Here is a 19,083-nt window from a genome sequence, read left to right as displayed (position 1 = left end):
CCGGTGATATGCTGGGCCGCCTTGACGACCCGCTGCAGAGCTTTCTGGTCTACTGAGGTGCAGTTGTCGTACCACACTGAGATGCAGCTGGTCAGGATGCTCTCTATGGTGCACTGGTAGAAGTTGGTGAGAATTTTAGAGGATAGATGGGTGCTTCTCAGCCTCCTCAGGAAATGCAGGTGTTGTTGGGCCTTTTTCACAAGGGCCCGGGTGTTTAATGTCCAGGAAAGGTCCTCGCTGATGTGGACTCCAAGGAATTTAAAGTCGGAGACACACTCCACTTCCACCCCATTGATGTGTATAGGAGAGTGACTTCAGCTTCTAGAACTCCAGAAGTCCACAATCAGCTCCTTCATCTTCTGCACATAAAGAACAAGATTGCCGGTAGTGCACCATGATGTGAGGTGCTCAATCTCGTCCCTGTAGGCCGTCTCCTCATCGTTGGTGATACAGCGTACAACTGTGGTGTCATCTGCAAACTTAACTATTATATTTGAAGAGTGAGCTGGCAGGCAGTCATGGGTAAAGAGGGAGAAAAGGAGGGAGCTCAGAACACAGCCTTCAGGGGCACCTGTGCTGAGGGTCAGGGTGGAGGAGGTGTGGTCACCTAACCTAACAGACTGAGGTCTGTTGGTCAGGAAGTCCAGGGTGTAGTTACAGAGGGAGGGGTTGAGGCCAAGGAAGAGGAGTTTGGTGGTTAGTTTGGCGGGGATGATAGTGTTGAAGGCAGAGCAGTAATCCATGAACAGCATCCGGATGTATGTGTTAAGTTCAAGGAGGGTCAGCGCAAAGTGCAGGGGAGTTGCAAATAATCCTAATGCACTTGGATTTTGTCTGTTTGACAATGACATACACACCCACTGCTGTTTAAGTGGAGGAGACGAGCTCTCATGCTGTGACTATGTTTGATGTGTGCTATCTATAACGGATCCAGAGATTTCATTTTGTTATCACATTAGCTAAGAAAGTGCCAAACCATCATCATACAAACCCTTATTATGATGCTTATATTATACATATTAAGCTTATATTAAGCATTATGATGTAATTTCATGAGGTCCAACACATATCTAAGAAGAACGACGACATGCAATTGCGACTTCACTCACTGAACAAATGGCTATGCTTCTTTAATAGTATTTCATCTACACCACCATTAGAGGCCGGCTCTCCTCTGCTGCCTTGGGCTCCATGCAGACTCCACACTGATGGGCAGGAATGTGAGACGGGGGGCTTTGGACTTACCCCTTGTCATACGTGTAGTCGTCTCTCAGAGAGTTGGCAGTCTCCTCACTCACAAACACAGAAGGAATGTCTATCTGCTTCATAACATCCACTGGAACAATAGAAAGGAGGAAAATGCATTTTCACATACAGTGTGAATTCAACCCAACCCCTACGTCTGTAGAACCACCTAAACAGTTTTCAGGTTGGGGATTTGAGTCAAAATCCTACAGAGAAAAAAATACAAAAACCTGTTTTTTTTTTTTTTTTTTTTCCCCTTTTTCTCCCCAATTGTATCCTGCCAATTACCCCACTCTTCAAGGGCCGTCCCGGTCTCTGCTCCATCCACTCTGCCGATCTTAGGAGGGCTGCAGACTACCACATGCCTCCTCCCATACATGTGGAGTCACCAGCTGCTTCTTTTCACCTGACAGTGAGGAGTTTCACCAGGGGGACGTAGCATGTGGGAGGATCACGCTATTCCCCCCAGTTCCCCCTCTCCCCCGAACAGGCGCCCTGACCGACCAGAGGAGGCGCTAGTGCAGCAACCAGAACACATACCCACATCCGTCTTCCCACCCGCAGACATGGCCAATTGTGTCTGAAGGGACGCCCGACCAAGTTGGAGGTAACACGGGGATTTGAACCGGTGATCCCCGTGTTGGTAGGCAACGGAATAGACCGCTACGCGACCCGGACGCCCATCAAAAACCTGCTTTTGTTTCTGAAATAAGCTCACAGGACCATCACAGATATTACCAAGCACAAACTTTTAGCTCTCTCAGAGGATCGTTATGAGTGTCTGCAGGGAGGGATGTCTAGTTCCTGATTTATGTTAGCACTCATGTCCGACGCCGTGGACATACTAACAGCTAGTGAGCGAAGAGGACCAACGTCTTAGAAATACCTCTGACAACTGCCAGTAACAGATGTATAAAACATTAGAAATTAAAATGTACTCCGGCGAAGAACATTAACCAGGAGAATAAGCTTTCTGGAGGATTTGTGACTCTCCGCCATGTCTATCCTAATGGGGATGAAGAGCTGGCAAGAGAGGAGTGAGAGAAAAGCAAGGCAATGCCCCCAAACCTTCATCAAACTGGCAAGCAAATCTATGTAGTCTGAAGCAGCACCAATGTGAATTTACTGCTAAGGTAGATGGTGCTGAGGTACCAAAGGAAACCATGTTCCCGCTAAAAACCATCTGGGTCTGGCCAGAGGTCAGATTAGCTACTCTGGCTCCACCCGGCTGGGGGACTGGAGACATTAAAGCGGAGCTACATCCTCTGCCAACAAGAGTTAGACAGACAGCCATCTGTGTGCCATGCTGTGCATTTGACATTGACGTACAGGGGAAAGAGGAAGGCGGGGTTACTCACAGTCGTTGGAGCCCATGCTGATTAAGTCATCAGAGTCCACGTTGTGAACAATGGCCGCCTTGTAGCCGGCTTTCTGGGCATTGAGGACCTGATGGGAGACAAGGCCTTTGCGTTCAGTGTTGTTGATTGGGAACCCATGGCTAAAATATTTCTAGTGACAGACACGTGCCCTTATTAATCAATCAATCAAACATTATCTATATGACAGTTTTCATACATACAATAAAAGTAAAAATACACAAACTGTACACAGAATACAAATGTAAGCGAGAGCGTGTTCGTGTGGGGTATGAAACCCCTGACAGAGAAAGAGACACATGGACGTGTGTGTGTGTGTATTAGAGAGTGGGATGATACCGGAAGGAATTCTGAATCGTTCGATACGGCCTTCACGGTTCGATACGGCCTTCACGGTTCGATACGGCCTTCACGGTTCGATTCGGCCTTCACGGTTCGATTCGGCCTTCACGGTTCGGTACGGCCTTCACGGTTCGATACGGCCTTCACGGTTCGCTACGGCCTTCACGGTTCGCTACGGCCTTCACGGTTCGATGCGGCCTTCACGGTTCGATTCGGCCTTCACGGTTCGATGCGGCCTTCACGGTTCGATGCGGCCTTCACGGTTCGATTCGGCCTTCACGGTTCGATGCGGCCTTCACGGTTCGATACGGCCTTCGCGGTTCGATGCGGCCTTCACGGTTCGATGCGGCCTTCACGGTTCGATACGGCCTTCGCGGTTCGATGCGGCCTTCACGGTTCGAGACGCTCCCCGTTTCGCGAGCTCGTGTGTTACTACCACCAGAACAACCGGGATGTCAGCCTCCCTCATGACGGCTGGTTTGAACCTCTACATGGTGTCAAGATAAACACCCACCCATCTGAGATGTTACTGCATTACCCACGTCAGTATGTCTGTTAGGAAACGACTGACACCAAAATTAACACTTTAGCGACTTTAACACTGTCTTGAATTCAGGGGGCAGCCGGGAACCGCCGCAGCCCACTGAACCCGGGTGTCCCGCACCACGGACGACCACGTTAACCGGTCGACTGAAGGGTCTGGTCCGTTAGCCAGCGGGCTAGCGAGTCCACACATCCGTGATCGTTACACTACTACTTCTCAAACAACTGAAAATGGCCGCTGTCCGACGCCTGTAAACGCTGCGACGCCCCGGTGGTGGTCATGGTGCGTCTGTAACGGCGTCTGTACCCAGACATGTTGGAAGTAATACCTGAAAAACAAAACGGAAAACACACCGTGACACGTGTGAACCATGACATGTATCGAACCGTGACATGTGTGAGTCATGACACGTATGGAACCGTGACATGTGTGTGTCATGAGACGTATGGAACCGTGACATGTGTGACTCATGACACGTATGGAACCGTGACATGTGTGAGTCATGACACGTATGGAACCGTGACATGTGTGAGTCATGACACGTATGGAACCGTGACATGTGTGAGTCATGACACGTATGGAACCGTGACATGTGTGAGTCATGACACGTATGGAACCGTGACATGTGTGAGTCATGACACGTATGGAACCGTGACATGTGTGTGTCATGAGACGTATGGAACCGTGACATGTGTGTGTCATGAGACGTATGGAACCGTGACATGTGTGAGTCATGACACGTATGGAACCGCGACATGTGTGACTCATGACACGTATGGAACCGTGACATGTGTGAGTCATGACACGTATGGAACCGTGACATGTGTGAGTCATGACACGTATGGAACCGTGACATGTGTGAGTCATGACACGTATGGAACCGTGACATGTGTGAGTCATGACACGTATGGAACCGTGACATGTGTGAGTCATGACACGTATGGAACCGTGACATGTGTGTGTCATGAGACGTATGGAACCGTGACATGTGTGTGTCATGAGACGTATGGAACCGCGACATGTGTGTGTCATGAGACGTATGGAACCGTGACATGTGTGAGTCATGACACGTATGGAACCGTGACATGTGTGAGTCATGACACGTATGGAACCGTGACACGTGTGAGTCATGAGACGTATGGAACCGTGACATGTGTGAGTCATGAGACGTATGGAACCGTGACATGTGTGAGTCATGAGACGTATGGAACCGTGACATGTGTGAGTCATGACATGTATCGAACCATGACATGTGTGAGTCATGACATGTATCGAACCATGACATGTGTGTTATGAGACGTATGGAACTGTGACATGTGTGTTATGAGACGTATGGAACCGTGACATGTGTGTTATGAGACGTATGGAACCGTGACATGTGTGTCATGAGACGTATGGAACAGTGACATGTGTGAGTCATGAGACATATCGAACCGTGACATGTGTGAGTCATGACATGTATGGAACCGTGACATGTGTGAGTCATGAGACGTATCGAACCGTGTGACATGTGTGAGTCATGAGACGTATCGAACCGTGACATGTGTGAGTCATGACATGTATGGAACCGTGACATGTGTGTGTCATGAGACGTATGGAACCGTGACATGTGTGTGTCATGAGACGTATCGAACCGTGACATGTGTGAGTCATGACACGTATGGAACCGTGACATGTGTGAGTCATGACACGTATGGAACCGTGACATGTGTGAGTCATGACACGTATCAAACCATGACATGTGTGAGTCATGACACGTATGGAACCGTGACATGTGTGAGTCATGTCACGTATGGAACCGTGACATGTGTGAGTCATGACACGTATGGAACCGTGAAATGTGTGTGTCATGAGACGTATGGAACCGTGACATGTGTGAGTCATGAGACGTATGGAACCGTGACATGTGTGAGTCATGAGACGTATGGAACCGTGACATGTGTGAGTCATGACACGTATCAAACCATGATATGTGTGAGTCATGACACGTATGGAACCGCGACATGTGTGAGTCATGAGACGTATGGAACCGTGACATGTGTGAGTCATGACACGTATGGAACCGTGACATGTGTGTCATGACACGTATCAAACCATGACATGTGTGTGTCATGACACGTATGGAACCGTGACATGTGTGTCATGAGACGTATGGAACCGTGACATGTGTGTGTCATGAGACATATGGAACCGTGACATGTGTGAGTCATGACACGTATGGAACCGTGACATGTGTGAGTCATGACACGTATGGAACCGCGACATGTGTGAGTCATGAGACGTATGGAACCGTGACATGTGTGAGTCATGACATGTATGGAACCGTGACGTGTGTCATGAGACGTATGGAACCGTGACATGTGTGTGTCATGAGACATATGGAACCGTGACATGTGTGTGTCATGAGACGTATGGAACCGTGACATGTGTGAGTCATGAGACGTACGGAACCGTGACATGTGTGAGTCATGACACGTATGGAACCATGACATGTGTGAGTCATGACACGTATGGAACCATGACATGTGTGAGTCATGAGACGTACGGAACCGTGACATGTGTGAGTCATGAGACGTATCGAACCGTGACATGTGTGAGTCATGACACGTATGGAACCATGACATGTGTGTCATTACATGTATGGAACTGTGACATGTGAGTCATGAGACGTATGGAACCGTGACATGTGTGTGTCACGAGACGTATGGAACCGTGACGTGTGTGTCATGAGATGTATGGAACCGTGACATGTGTGTGTCATGAGACGTATGGAACCGTGACATGTGTGTGTCACGAGACATATGGAACCGTGACGTGTGTGTCATGAGACGTATGGAACCATGACATGTGTGTCATGAGACGTATGGAACCGTGACATGTGTGTGTCATGAGACGTATGGAACCGTGACATGTGTGAGTCATGACACGTATGGAACCGTGACATGTGTGAGTCGTCCCACGCCACTATCCTGGCCTGAAAGAGCTCTGCTCAGCTAGGTGTACAGTCTAAGGTTAGTGCTGGCTAACTTGCTGTGCAATAAAATGTGTTTCCATTCCCAGCCTCCCTGCACCACTAAAAGGCAAAAAGGTGCAGTCAGTTTAAACTCACCTGGGGGGGGGGGGGGAGAGAGAGAGAGAGAGAGAGAGAGAGAGAGAGAGAGAGAGAGAGAGAGAGAGAGAGAGAGAGAGAGAGAGAGAGAGAGAGAGAGAGAGAGAGAGAGAGAGAGAGAGAGAGAGAGAGAGAGAGAGAGAGAGAGAGAGAGAGAGAGAGAGAGAGAGAGAGAGAGAGAGAGAGAGAGAGAGAGAGAGAGCCCAATTTCCCCTCGGGGGAGAATAAAGTATTCTGATTCTGAGAGAGAAAAGAAAGAATGCGTACTTAGCTCAGGGGAAGAGAGACAGACGTAGAGATAGAGAGTGTGTCTAGTGATCAAAGGGAAGGAGAGAGACTGACGGAGAGAGATAGAGACAGAGAGACAGTTGTGAAAGTGCTGACTGGAGAGACTGGAGAGACTGGAGAGACTGACTGGAGAGAGAACGTGTACTGTGTGCTGCGTTTCACTTGCACTGTTAGTTACCGCACAGCCTGCGTGGCCCGTACATATTACTACACCGGTTTAAATTCTGAATGACAGACAAGCCAGGACGTTTTGACACGAACAACGAGCTGTCAATTTTACACTGATACAGACATGCATAAGGAAGAGGAGGCTCAAACGATGAAGAAAGAAACATCAGTAGATTGAGAGCAATGAAAACACATAGCATCAGTTTCAGGAGACTATCAGAGGCCACATGAGTCCTGGAGATGTGGTCTATCTGATGAGTGTTTTTCTGCAGGCTGGGTCTACCACAGTCGGAGGTGCAGGACACACACTGCGCTTATCTTTTATATCTTAAATAATTGAAGAGCTTGGGGCGTCGAGGTAGCACAGCAGTCTATTCCGTTGCCTACCAACATGGGGATCGCCAGTTCAAATCCCCGTGTCACCTCCGGCTTGGTCGGGCGTCCCTACAGACACAATTGGCTGTGTCCGCAGGTGGGAAGCCGGATGTGGATATGGCCGGTCGGGGCGCCTGTTCGGGGGAGAGGGGGAACTGGGGGGAACAGCGTGATCCTCCCACGCGCTACATCCCCCTGGTGAAACTCCTCACTGTCAGGTGAAAAGAAGCAGCTGGTGACTCCACATGTATGGGAGGAGACATATGGAGTCTGCAGCCCTCCCCAGATCAGCAGAGGGGGTGGAGCAGCGACCGGGACGGCTCGGCAGAGTGGGGTAATTGGCCGGATAAAATTGGGGAGAAGGGGGGGGGTAGTAACTGAATAGCTGTTAAAATGTTGTACTGTAATGTATTGGTGGTTAACGACACCTTGGGCATAAGATGAAAGCCCTCTGGGACAGGAAGTATTTAGCGTCTCGGGGTATTAGTTCACAGAACGGGTTTTAAGTAGGGGCCACACGAGGACATGAAATGATCCCTATGCTGATTTTAACTTACAACGCAACAGTCGATAACCTGTTTTCCAGAACCTGCATACAGGCGATGAGATCCCACCACCATCATTAACAACACCTCCCCCCCAAAAAAACCAAGCTAAGGCACCAAAACAGGAAGAACTTGATGACAGGAAGACGAAAGCGGATGTCAAACACAAAAGTGAAGTGAGAAACAGGGAGGCAAGTGCTTGAAGAGAGAGTTCTGTATTAGAATGGCCACAGATTAAACCCCCAACAAAGCCCGTTTATGTGAACATGTCTGTGATGAACCACTAAGAAAGTTACCAACTGACCCATCTGAAGTCATCACGGTTCAGACGGCATCTTCATCTGACACCATTGTGCTTTTTCCTCAGAAAAGTATTCCTAAGAATTTCCCGAGTATTTCCTGAGAAAAGATAATACTAAAAAAAAAAAAACGGAGGCACATATGTTGAATTCTGACAGGATACTGTCAGATTTGATCCGAGACCAGATATACTGCCAATATGTGACCATGCAACCAGAGTCATGGTGGTAAAATCAGAATTAATGTGTATTTAACACCTTTCTCTGTGATGCAGATCTCTCTCATCACTACCCGCTGTTGACAGGCTTAATGTGACGTTTCAGACCAGACCACAAAAATATGGAGGACAGCAATGCTGGAAGTCAGCGGAAAGGAATCAGTTAACAATTTAATGTGTATTTAGAGACGCATCTCTTCTCAAGCCGAAGTCGAGAGTAAACACGGCCATCACCCAGTAGCTGACACACTGGTTGAGTGAGATGTCTGAGTGTACGCACAAGACCTCATTTGTTGTTGCTGAATTTGTGCATGCATGTCATTTCAAGATGAAGGCCCAGTCACGCTGACATCAGTTATTGATCACTTTTAAACATAAACGAACAGTGAACAAATCAACAAATAAATCATATCTTGGCAAATAAAAATAAATAAATAAATCATATCTTGGCAAATAAAAAAAAGAATAAGCATCAAGCCCTGCAGTTTGAATTTAGTCAAATTTTCAGACTAGGATATATAAAACTAAATAAGCCTTTCTTAACTGCATAGGAACGCAAAATATCCATACCTTCATTTAAAGTTAAAGAATTTCCTGTTTGGCAGCCATTTTGTTATGGAATCTCTGACACAAACTGGACCTAAGCCACCACAGGAGCGAACCTGCCAAAGGTACTGTTCACAATTGCATTTAGGCATGGTGTGTGTGTGTGTTTGTGTGTGTGTGTGTGTGTGTGTGTGTGTGTGTGTGTGTGTGTGTGTGTTTCAGCCAAAATATTGCAAAAACACACCATGTTCGCATCATTAAACATAGATGAATCTATGCTTAATGATGCCCCACCACCTGCTCCCTTGACCCGGTCCTCTCCCCTCTTCTTCAGTCTATAGCACCTGAACTCCTTCCCTATCTAACCCACCTCATCAACACATCCCTCCAGGCAGGATGCTTTCCATTTGCCTTCAAGACTGCTAGAGTCCCCCACCTTCTCAATAAACCATCACTTAACCCGTCTGACGTCAAAAACTACAGACCGGTTTCCCTTCTACGCTTTCTATCCAAAAGTCTTGAATGTGCTGTCTTTAACCAACTTTTTTTGTACCTCCACCAGAACAACCTCCTGGACCCCAATCAGTCTGCGTTCAAGGTGGGTCACTCGACAGAGACGGCCCTCCTTGCAGTGACAGAATCGCTGCACTCTGCGAGAGCAAACTCTCTCCTCTGTCCTGATACTCCTGGACCTGTCAGCTGCGTTCGACACAGTGAACCACCAGATCCTACTCTCTACCCTTGAGGGGCTGGGTGTCACAGGCTCTGCACTCTCAATGTTTGCAACGTACCTGACGGGTCGCTCCTACCAGGTGACATGGAGGGGATCTGTGTCGGAGCCTCGCAGACTGACTACAGGCATTCCACAGGGTTCGGTTCTGGGTCCTCTCCTTTTCTCCCTGTACACGACATCCCTGGGTTCTGTTATTCGCTCGCATGACTTCTCTTACCATTGTTATGGCGATGACACCCAGCTGATATTGTCCTTTCCTCCCTCTGACACACAAGTAGAGACACACATTGCTGGATGCTTGACTGGCATCTTGGAGTGGATGGCGACACACCACCTGAAGCTCAATCTGGACAAGACAGAGCTGATGGTCCTCCCAGGGAAAGGTTGCCCGCACTGAGACCTGGCCATCACCATTGACAACACTGTGGTGACACCAACTCGGACTGTGAGGAATCTGGGTGTGATTCTGGACGACCAACTGTCGTTTGCTGAAAACGTTGCATCTGTTGCTCGCTCCTGCAGGTTTCTCCTCTATAACATCAAGAGGATTCGCCCATTCCTCAATGACGAGACGGCACAGGTACTCATCCAGGCTCTGGTCATCTCCCGGCTGGACTACAGCAACTCCCTCCTTGCTGGCGCCCCGGCGTCGGCCATCAGACCTCCGGAGCTTGTTCAGAAAGCTGCAGCTCGTCTGGTGTTCAACCGCCCTAAGTTCTCCCACACAACTCCCCTTCTCATGTCCCTACACTGGCTCCCAGTAGCTGCTCCCATCCAGTTTAAGACTCTGGTGCTAGCCTACAGGGCAGTGAAAGGAACAGCTCCTTCCCATCTCCAGGCCATGGTCAAGCCCTACACCCCCGCCCGACCACTTGGCTCTGCTGCCTCGGGACGCCTGGTTGCCCCGTCGCTCAGAGGCCCTTGCTGCCGATCGACCCGGTCCCGGCTCTGTTCTGTCCTGGCCCCACAGTGGTGGAATGAACTCCCCACTGATGTCAGGACAGTGGAGTCGCTGCCCATCTTTCACCGCAGGTTGAAAACTCACCTCTTCAAGAACTACTACCCTGTTACTTGTTCTTACCACTTATTGTATTCACTCATTTAAAAAACAAAAAAACAACTTTCTTGCGCTTTTACTTTAGCACTGGTTTTGCTCTTAGATGCTTGTTTAGATGCACTTATGACCTCTGATGACTAGCAGTTCTCCTGATTTCCTACGTTAAATGATGCACTTATTGTAAGTCGCTTTGGATAAAAGCATCGGCTAAATGACTGGAATGTAATGTAACGTAATGCTTATGCCCAGTATCTTTCTCCTTCCTATGGTGAAGTAAACTTCTCTGTTGCACATTAAAACAGATGGTTCTGCCTGTAACCACATAAAACCACTATATGGTATCTGTGTGTGTGTGTGTGTGTGTGTGTGTGTGTGTGTGTGTGTGTGTGTGTGTGTGTGTGTGTGTGTGTGTGTGTGTCTGTCTGTGTGTTCTTGTTGAGGGCCAATTTGAGTTTGTAAACATAGCGGTAAGGGCATTTTTGCAAAGCAAGGACATTTTGGCCAGTCCTCACTTCTTGAAGGGTCTATTTTAGGGTTAGCACTTGGGTAATCTTCTGGCAGAGCTGTACTGCTACGGAGAGCGTCCACAGGTGGCGGACAGTGGAATGTTCCCGCAAATATGGGGTACAGCTGTGAAATAAGTAGGCTTACCTGACGAATAAACAATCACATGCGGCGGTTGCTACCAGGGCACACTGGGCCATTGGGTGGCACTGGTGGACCTATAAAAAGCTGCAAATGCCCCATAACAGCACTGTGACAAGACGTTTGAAGGTGGCCTTTAAACAGACCTGCTCTACACTGGGCAGCAGCAGTGTAGTACCTGTAGCTGGCGGATGAGCCAAACCATCTGGCCAATGGTAGCTTCAGGATAACACTAGGCATGCTGTATTTCTGTGCATGTGACAAAGTACTTGAACTTGAACTTGGAAACTCTAGTATCTGGTCTCCTGTAATACGGGCAGAAGGCAATGGTAAACCACTGTCTATCTTATTACCAAAAACCCAAAATATGCTTAACAACACGAAGGAACCGCAAAGGCGGACAGTTGTTCAGCATGTTTTTTGGCGGCCAACATCATAGCCGATGATGCCAAAGAAAGAAAACTTGGGTTAATGTTAAGGTTATGTTAGATTAAGGTTATGGTTAAAGGACCATTTGCCTATTTTCAACCCTATCTCTAGTGTGAAAAACGCCTGCAGTTATTGCCAATGTTCTCTGTGTCTCTGATTCTGCAGCTGCAAAACCTTTTCGTCTTTTGGCACCAGCACCCTCATTTGACGTTACAGTGATGTAGTTGTTGTCAAGGAAGAAGTACTGGCAAGTTCAGCTTGGATTTCTAGTCTCCGCCCCGCGTAGCCAGGGGGCATACTCTAGGTGTTGCTCAAAAACAAAATTTCCTTGTTCTCTTCACCTGTAATTCAAATAAGCTACGTTTCCAACAGCGAAAATGGCATTCCAAAATATGAGTGCAGAGGATGCTACGGACAACGATACATTTTACAGTGACTTGGTTGACTCGGATATTCAAACGTATTCATTTGAGCCGGAGTACATGACCAAAGATATACGAGCAAAAGGATATGGCCGACGGGGACCATCCAGAACCTGAGCTGCTGAGAGCAAAAAAAGTGAAACTGTATCATTCTGCTGCAATGAATTTCAGTGTGGGCAGTTTTTGTTGGATGCTTTTGCCGACACCAACCCCAAGAGCCTGTGTGAGCATTACTATGCATGAAAATTTTACTCATCACAGGGACAGCGGTGTGCTGGATACTTTCTTCAGGATCCCGAAGATAACCTGGAAAAGACAACCGAGACCAGCAGGGCAGAGAAGGCAGATAACCATTGACTGAGTATCTTATCACCTGTTTCGCCAACAAAGTAATAGCTATAGGGTGTTGATACACGGTTTGTCTCTCTCACTTAATCAATATTAATAAACAGAATCCCAGATTTCTCTTTGACACTATAGCTAAATATAATAAAAAGCAGCCATCTATTAGCTGCTCACCATTCACGGCCCATGAGTTTCTAGACTTTTTCTGCAATAAGGTTGATGAGATCATAAACAAAATTAGTTCTTGAACTCCAGCTACTCCTGCAGATCCTGTTTTAAATCAAATCAATTTTATTTGTATAGCCCAATATCACAAATTACGAATTCGCCTCAGTGGGTTTAACAACAACACAACATCCTGTCCTTAGACCCTCTCATCGGATAAAGAACGACTCCCTAAAAAAAAAAAAAACTTTAACAGGGAGAAAAAAATAGGAAGAAATCTCAGGGAGAGCAACAGAGGAGGGATCTCTCTCCCAAAATGGACAACGTGCAATGGATGTTGTGTTTACATCTTACCAAATTCATATCTATACAATGAGTCACTTGACAGTCCCAGTTATTACAGCGTTTGAGACTATCTCCTTTGACACTTTGACCAAGCTCATGTCAGCTTCTAAACCAACTACTTGCCTACTTGACCCTTTTACCAGCAAAACACTTTAAAGACCTCTGGCCTTTCCTGGGACCTACAATGACAGACACTGTTGATTTATCACTTACTACTGACACTGTTCCCAGGTGTTTTAAGACAGCTGTGGTCAAACCTCTACTTACAAAACTGCACCTTGAGCCAGAGTCTCTTAACTATCGACCAGTCTCTAATCTTCCATTCTTTTCTAAAGTACTAGAGAGAGTTGGGTATCCACAGCGTTCGACATATATAGAACAAAACTATCTATATGAACCTTTTCAATCGACTTTCAGGGCCTGTAACTCCACTGAAACTGCTCTAACTAGAGTGGTAAATGATCTTCTATCAGCTATGGACTCTGATTCCACCTCTGTGCTTCTACTACCGGACCTCAGTGCAGCCTTTGACGCCACTGATCACTGAACTAAAACTATCAGACAGAATAAATGGTAATTTTGGTGTCTCTGGCTTAGCTCTCTCTTGGCTTAAGTGCTATTTATCAGGAAGAACACATTGTGTCTGCTAGAATAGTATTACATCGAAATTCTCTGAAATTAAATATGGTATACCTCAGGGCTCAGTTCTTGGCCCTCTACTTTTCTCTTTATATTTCGCCTCTTGGTCAATTATATGCGGTCATGGAATAAATTTCCATTTCTATGTGGATGATACTCAGCTGTATGTGCCTATAAGGGCTGATGATCATACTGAAATTACTAATTTAGAGGTCTGCTTGTTTGCTAAATTTCACTGCATTTCCTGCTTTTAAATTTGTATAAAATTTGGACAAAACTGAGATGCTGGTCATTGGCCCTGCCAGACACAGACACCAATTTGATCAAGTAACAATCGAAAACTCTATGATTTCACAAAGTGTTGCAACCAAAAGTCTTGGTGTTACATTTGATCCCACCCTTTCCTTTGATAAGCAAATTAAAGAAATCACTAAGACTGGCTTTTTTCACTTGTAAAATAGCTAAAATTCAGTCTTTCCTTTCCATGGCTGATGCAGAGACTCTAATACATGCATTTGTTTCATCCAGACTTGATTACTGCAATATTCTGTTTACAGGTCTACCACGGGCTAGTACTAAAAGTCTTCTGATGGTTCCAAATGCTGCAGCTAGATTCCTAACTAAAACTAGAAAATCTGACCGAATTACACCAATTCTTATCTCTATTCATTGGCTTCCTATCCATGTTAGATCAGACTTCAAAGTGCTTCTGCTGACTTATAAAACCCTAAATGGGCTTGTTTCGTCTTACCTGTCTGATCTCTTTAAACCGTACATTCCATCTCAAGCTCTTAGCTCTCAAAATACAGGGCTCCTGTGTGTACCCAAAGTTTAAAAAAAAGTCAGCTGGTGGCAGGGCCTTTTCCTATTGGGCTCCATTCTTGTGGAATAACCTGCCTGCTGCCGTAAGACAATCAGTCTGTTGAGTCCTTTAAATCCAAACTTAAAACTCATCTTTTTGCCTTAACCTACAATTAGTTGCCTTTAAGTTGAGAGCTTCACAACCTGTACTGCATGGTGGGTCGGTTTCTGTCTCAATTAATTTACCAAGCACTGTTCTGCCGACGAGATTATAGGGTATAGATTACAGAGTATAGATTATTGACTATTGCAAACTGTCTCACATCTTTTCTCTCTCTCTGAATGATGTCTTCTCCTTTCTCTTTTTCTGTGTGTGTGAATGGTGTGATGTGAGTCTCCCTTGTGTGCACATGCAGTCTGTCTCCTCCCAGGTCTCCATGGTGATGGTGGTCACCAGCTGGACACTGCTTGGCATCCCTCTCATCACACTTTCTTTTTATATATCTTATAATTTTGTTATCCTGTTTCAATGTTATATCCTCTCACTCAGACATGTGACTATGTGTGTGGGTTTTTTTGTCTACATGTCTCGTTTGTTTCTTTGTTTCTTTATTTACACACGTAAAAAAAACATACAATACATAAATTGGAGAGAATGTGAAAGAGAATTGCCTAAAAACCCTCCAGGGGCTTGAAAAGTGGGATTCTCCAGGCAGCATACTACAAGAAACAATTATAGCAATGCGCTTTGCACAATTTGTATGTCTATTGTTAGAAGTGATGGGGGTTATATTTGCCTTTTCCCCTTCTTCCTTTTTTTACATACTTGGACTGGTTTTCATTGAGAAATGATTGGAGGCGTGGTTAAGCAGTGGTTATAAGAAGACGTCACTGTGAGGTGGGGTGCGTCCCCTGGAGTTAGTTAATGGCGGCAGTTTGCATACATGCGCCTCAGGATATGCCATTTTGAACACGCTATCCAGGACACTACCGGGTCACACCTTTCCTGCTCAACACCATCAACCTAAACTGAACTAACCTACCTTACGGGAGCTGAAACCCACATGGCCGCGGCCTTGTCGGAGGGACCTGCTACCTGCTAGCCTGTTACCTCGGTAAGCTAGCCCACCTCCCCGCTATTTCTGTAGTCTTGGAAATCAGTCCTTCCTTCTGTTTCTTCCCTCATTTTTCATTTTTTCTACACACTCCAGGTTAGGACTAGTATTGCATTCTTAACCCTTAACCCCTGGACCCGACTAGTCCGTAACACCATCAATAATTCCAGTTATAGCAAGAGACAGGGACACAGTTCAGCACAGCACCCGACAACAATGCATCCCATAAACACCCACGTTACACAAGTACAATGAATCAGTCATAGTCACCACACACACACACACACACACACACACACACACACACACACACACACACACACACACACACACCAAGAACACTCATTCACAATACATGCAAGTATACACAAACACCATATAGTTAACACACTCATATGATATGGCTCAGCGTTTTCATAAGACAAGAAAGATAAAGGAGAAAATAAACACACATACATATATATATATATATATATATATATATATATATATATATTATTATGATTATTAAAGGATCTGCTGCTAACGTCTTGGTGCCAGATACCAGAGGACACCTTCAGAGATCTTGGGGAGTCCATGCCTTGACAGGTCAGAGCTTTTTTAGTGGCACCAGGGGGACCTACACACTATTGGGCAGGTGGTTTTAATGTTTTGGCTAATCGGGGTATGTAAGTTTCAGCATCTTTGCAGTCTGCATGTTAGACTACTGCCTTCCAGTTTCAGCTGTATATAATCGGTCCTTGTATACATCCCTGAAGATTACGTTGTTATTCTATGCAAGTACACTGAGAGCCACTAAACTGCAGTCAGATCCCGTGTATGTGTAGGCACAGCACTCGCAGCATTACATGTTTGTGTTTTTCATGACACATGAAGAGGCAGCGCTTCCTGCTCAGGTGTTGTTGTGGCGGAGATCTTGCAGGAAGTAAGGCTTGACAATACTTAAACCACAGATGAATCACTATTGTGCTTTAAAAAAAACAAAAAACAGGACAGAACTGCTTTCCTTTATAAGGCACAGACAGGAAGACATATAGGCATATGGATAGATACAGACAGACAGACAGACAGACTGATTGAAAAATTGAAAGCCGCTTTATTTTGTCATTGTAGGTTACAGTGAGTGTGTTCTCTACATGTAACCATCCTATTGTATAGCAGCAGTGGGCAGCTGCAGCACCCAGGGACCAACTCCAGTTCTTCTTTCTATTGCCTTGCTCAGGGGCACAGGCAGGAGTATTAACCCGATTTGGGCTGTGTCAGATCAAAGAGGGCTAGACGTGGTGATATCTTTGGTCAGGGCTCCAAAATGGCGGTCCTACATCACTGTGAGACAGGTTCACTGTGAGACGGGTTCACTGTGAGACGGGTTCGATGTGAGACAGGTTCACTGTGAGACGGGTTCACTGTGAGACAGGTTCACTGTGAGACAAGTTCAAAGATGGCCGTTATTACGGTTTTGCGACCGAAGAAACCTGGGACAAAAGTGTGAGAGGGTCAGAAATGTAGGACGACCATCTCACAATGTGACTGCTGATACCACCTACGTCTACTATCAAACAATAGGAATGCAGCAGGAAATGACACACTGATCAACGCCACGCACAATCTTTGCTGGCGCCAAACACGAACAAACACACCGTCAGCACCTGTGACACAAATGCCATGGATTCAACACAATGAGCTGCGGTGACTACTGAAAGGACTCGATTCCTGCTTGGCATCATGTTGCTCTACCAGTGGCATAGATTGATGACGCATGCGGATGTTTCTATGGACTTGTGTCGTAGCCTGTGAATCAGTAGTGTTGTCATTGTACAGTCTACATACATCGTGGTACCAAGTTTATTAGAGCCACATCACACAGTGTGGCCTGCAGTAAACCTGCAGGACTGCTAAAATCTCACAGTCTGTAGGAGGCTCCACATGCATGTCTGTTTGTTGGTGGGAGGAAACCCATGCAGACACAGGGAGAACATGCAAACTCCACACTGAAAGGACCCGGGACAGCCTGGGGTTTGAACCCAGGGCCGTCTTGCTGTGAGGCAACAGTGCTAACCACTGGGCCACCGTGCCGGCATCCATACATCTTTGCAATTGGAAAAAAGGGTATTTATTTTCAAGGAAAGGTTTGTTTTTAAAACCCAGACTTCATTTAAACATGGCTGACCAGCATGATGGCTTCAGTATTCAGCAGCTTACCGCTTGGTGGTAGCCGAAGGATTTACTTGAATGGCTTAAAAATGAAGTAATACCGAAGCAAACTCATATACTAAAGCAAACAATACTGTAGTCTGCTAAGAGTTTTTGACCCGAGCAGCGTTTCCCTTGTCTCTTTTTTTGCATTTTCACCCGCTTGCTGGAGCACTCAGAAATATTTCTGCATTTGGTCATCACGCATCAAGGTCTCCTCAAAAGACAGGACAGTTCATTCATATCTTGTTCGTTTACTTGGTAGCTGTTGTTAAAAAAGTTGATCGGCAGAGGGGGAGATCGGCAGATGAAGTGGGATCGGCAGAGGGGGGTGGGATCGGCAGAGGGGGGTGTCGATCGGCAGAGGAGGTGGGGCAGTGACCGGGACGGCTCGGAAGAGTGGGGTTATTGGCCAAGTACAACTGGGGAGAAAAAAGGGGGGGGAGGCCACACAAAAAAAAATGTTGAGTGACGGGCATTGTGAATAATTGCGGGGACATGTCTTTGCTGCGAATGTGCAGAAGGACGTGTGGTGTGGATGTGATGGCAGATAAAGCTGCATAAAAGCTCATCTCGCAAACATTCAGACGACTGAATGACCATTCAAGCTAGCTAGCGTGGATCACGATGTAGTCGGTATGTCCTGTTGCATATCTTTACTGGGAGATGTCAGCGAATAACACCTGCCACCCCTGAGTCCCCTCATTCATCGGCTCTGTAACTGAACGAGGACAACAATCCCGGCCAGTCTTTAGGAAATAACGGCACAATAAAATGATGGGCGTTTTATGAATAGAAGCAGCTATGATAGCTTCATATGCACACTGGATCCCTATTCAAATCAGCAACAGATGCAGGATTGTTTCCCAGCACGCTGGCTCCGCCCACTTCCTGTCACGTGCTTACAGTGCGACGCCAGCTGTACGTACAGCGTGTTGCACTACTTCCACATAACCCTTCAGACACAGTGAGTGATCCCCATCAGGACCTTTCCACCAGCCAGAAGACTGACGTGTCCAGATACGCAGTAGTCACTGGGACTGATGGACAAATAAGTTCAGCGCGTTCGAAACCGACGTCAGGACTTAGACCTCACCGGTGGTTTTCTGTCTGTAGAATGTGGAGTTTGTCTAAAGGGG

At 46.5% G+C, this 19,083-nt stretch overlaps 1 protein-coding gene across 1 annotated transcript in view; it reads right to left on the bottom strand.

Moving 5' to 3' along the window:
• The window catches only part of rnf13 (ring finger protein 13), a 100,583-nt gene that overhangs the window by 28,962 nt on the left and 52,538 nt on the right, over window positions 1-19,083 (bottom strand). The window contains exons 5-6 of the mRNA XM_056276484.1: window positions 2,604-2,691; window positions 1,246-1,336 (exon numbers count right to left, since the gene is read on the bottom strand). Of these exons, the coding sequence (XP_056132459.1) occupies window positions 1,246-1,336; window positions 2,604-2,691 (179 nt within the window). The remainder of the gene's footprint in view (window positions 1-1,245; window positions 1,337-2,603; window positions 2,692-19,083) is intronic.

Source organism: Lampris incognitus, chromosome 3 (assembly GCF_029633865.1).
Source record: "Lampris incognitus isolate fLamInc1 chromosome 3, fLamInc1.hap2, whole genome shotgun sequence".
Taxonomy (NCBI): Eukaryota; Metazoa; Chordata; class Actinopteri; order Lampriformes; family Lampridae; genus Lampris; species Lampris incognitus.
Note: the sequence above shows the minus strand (reverse complement) of the source record. Positions and strands in the feature narration are given on the sequence as shown.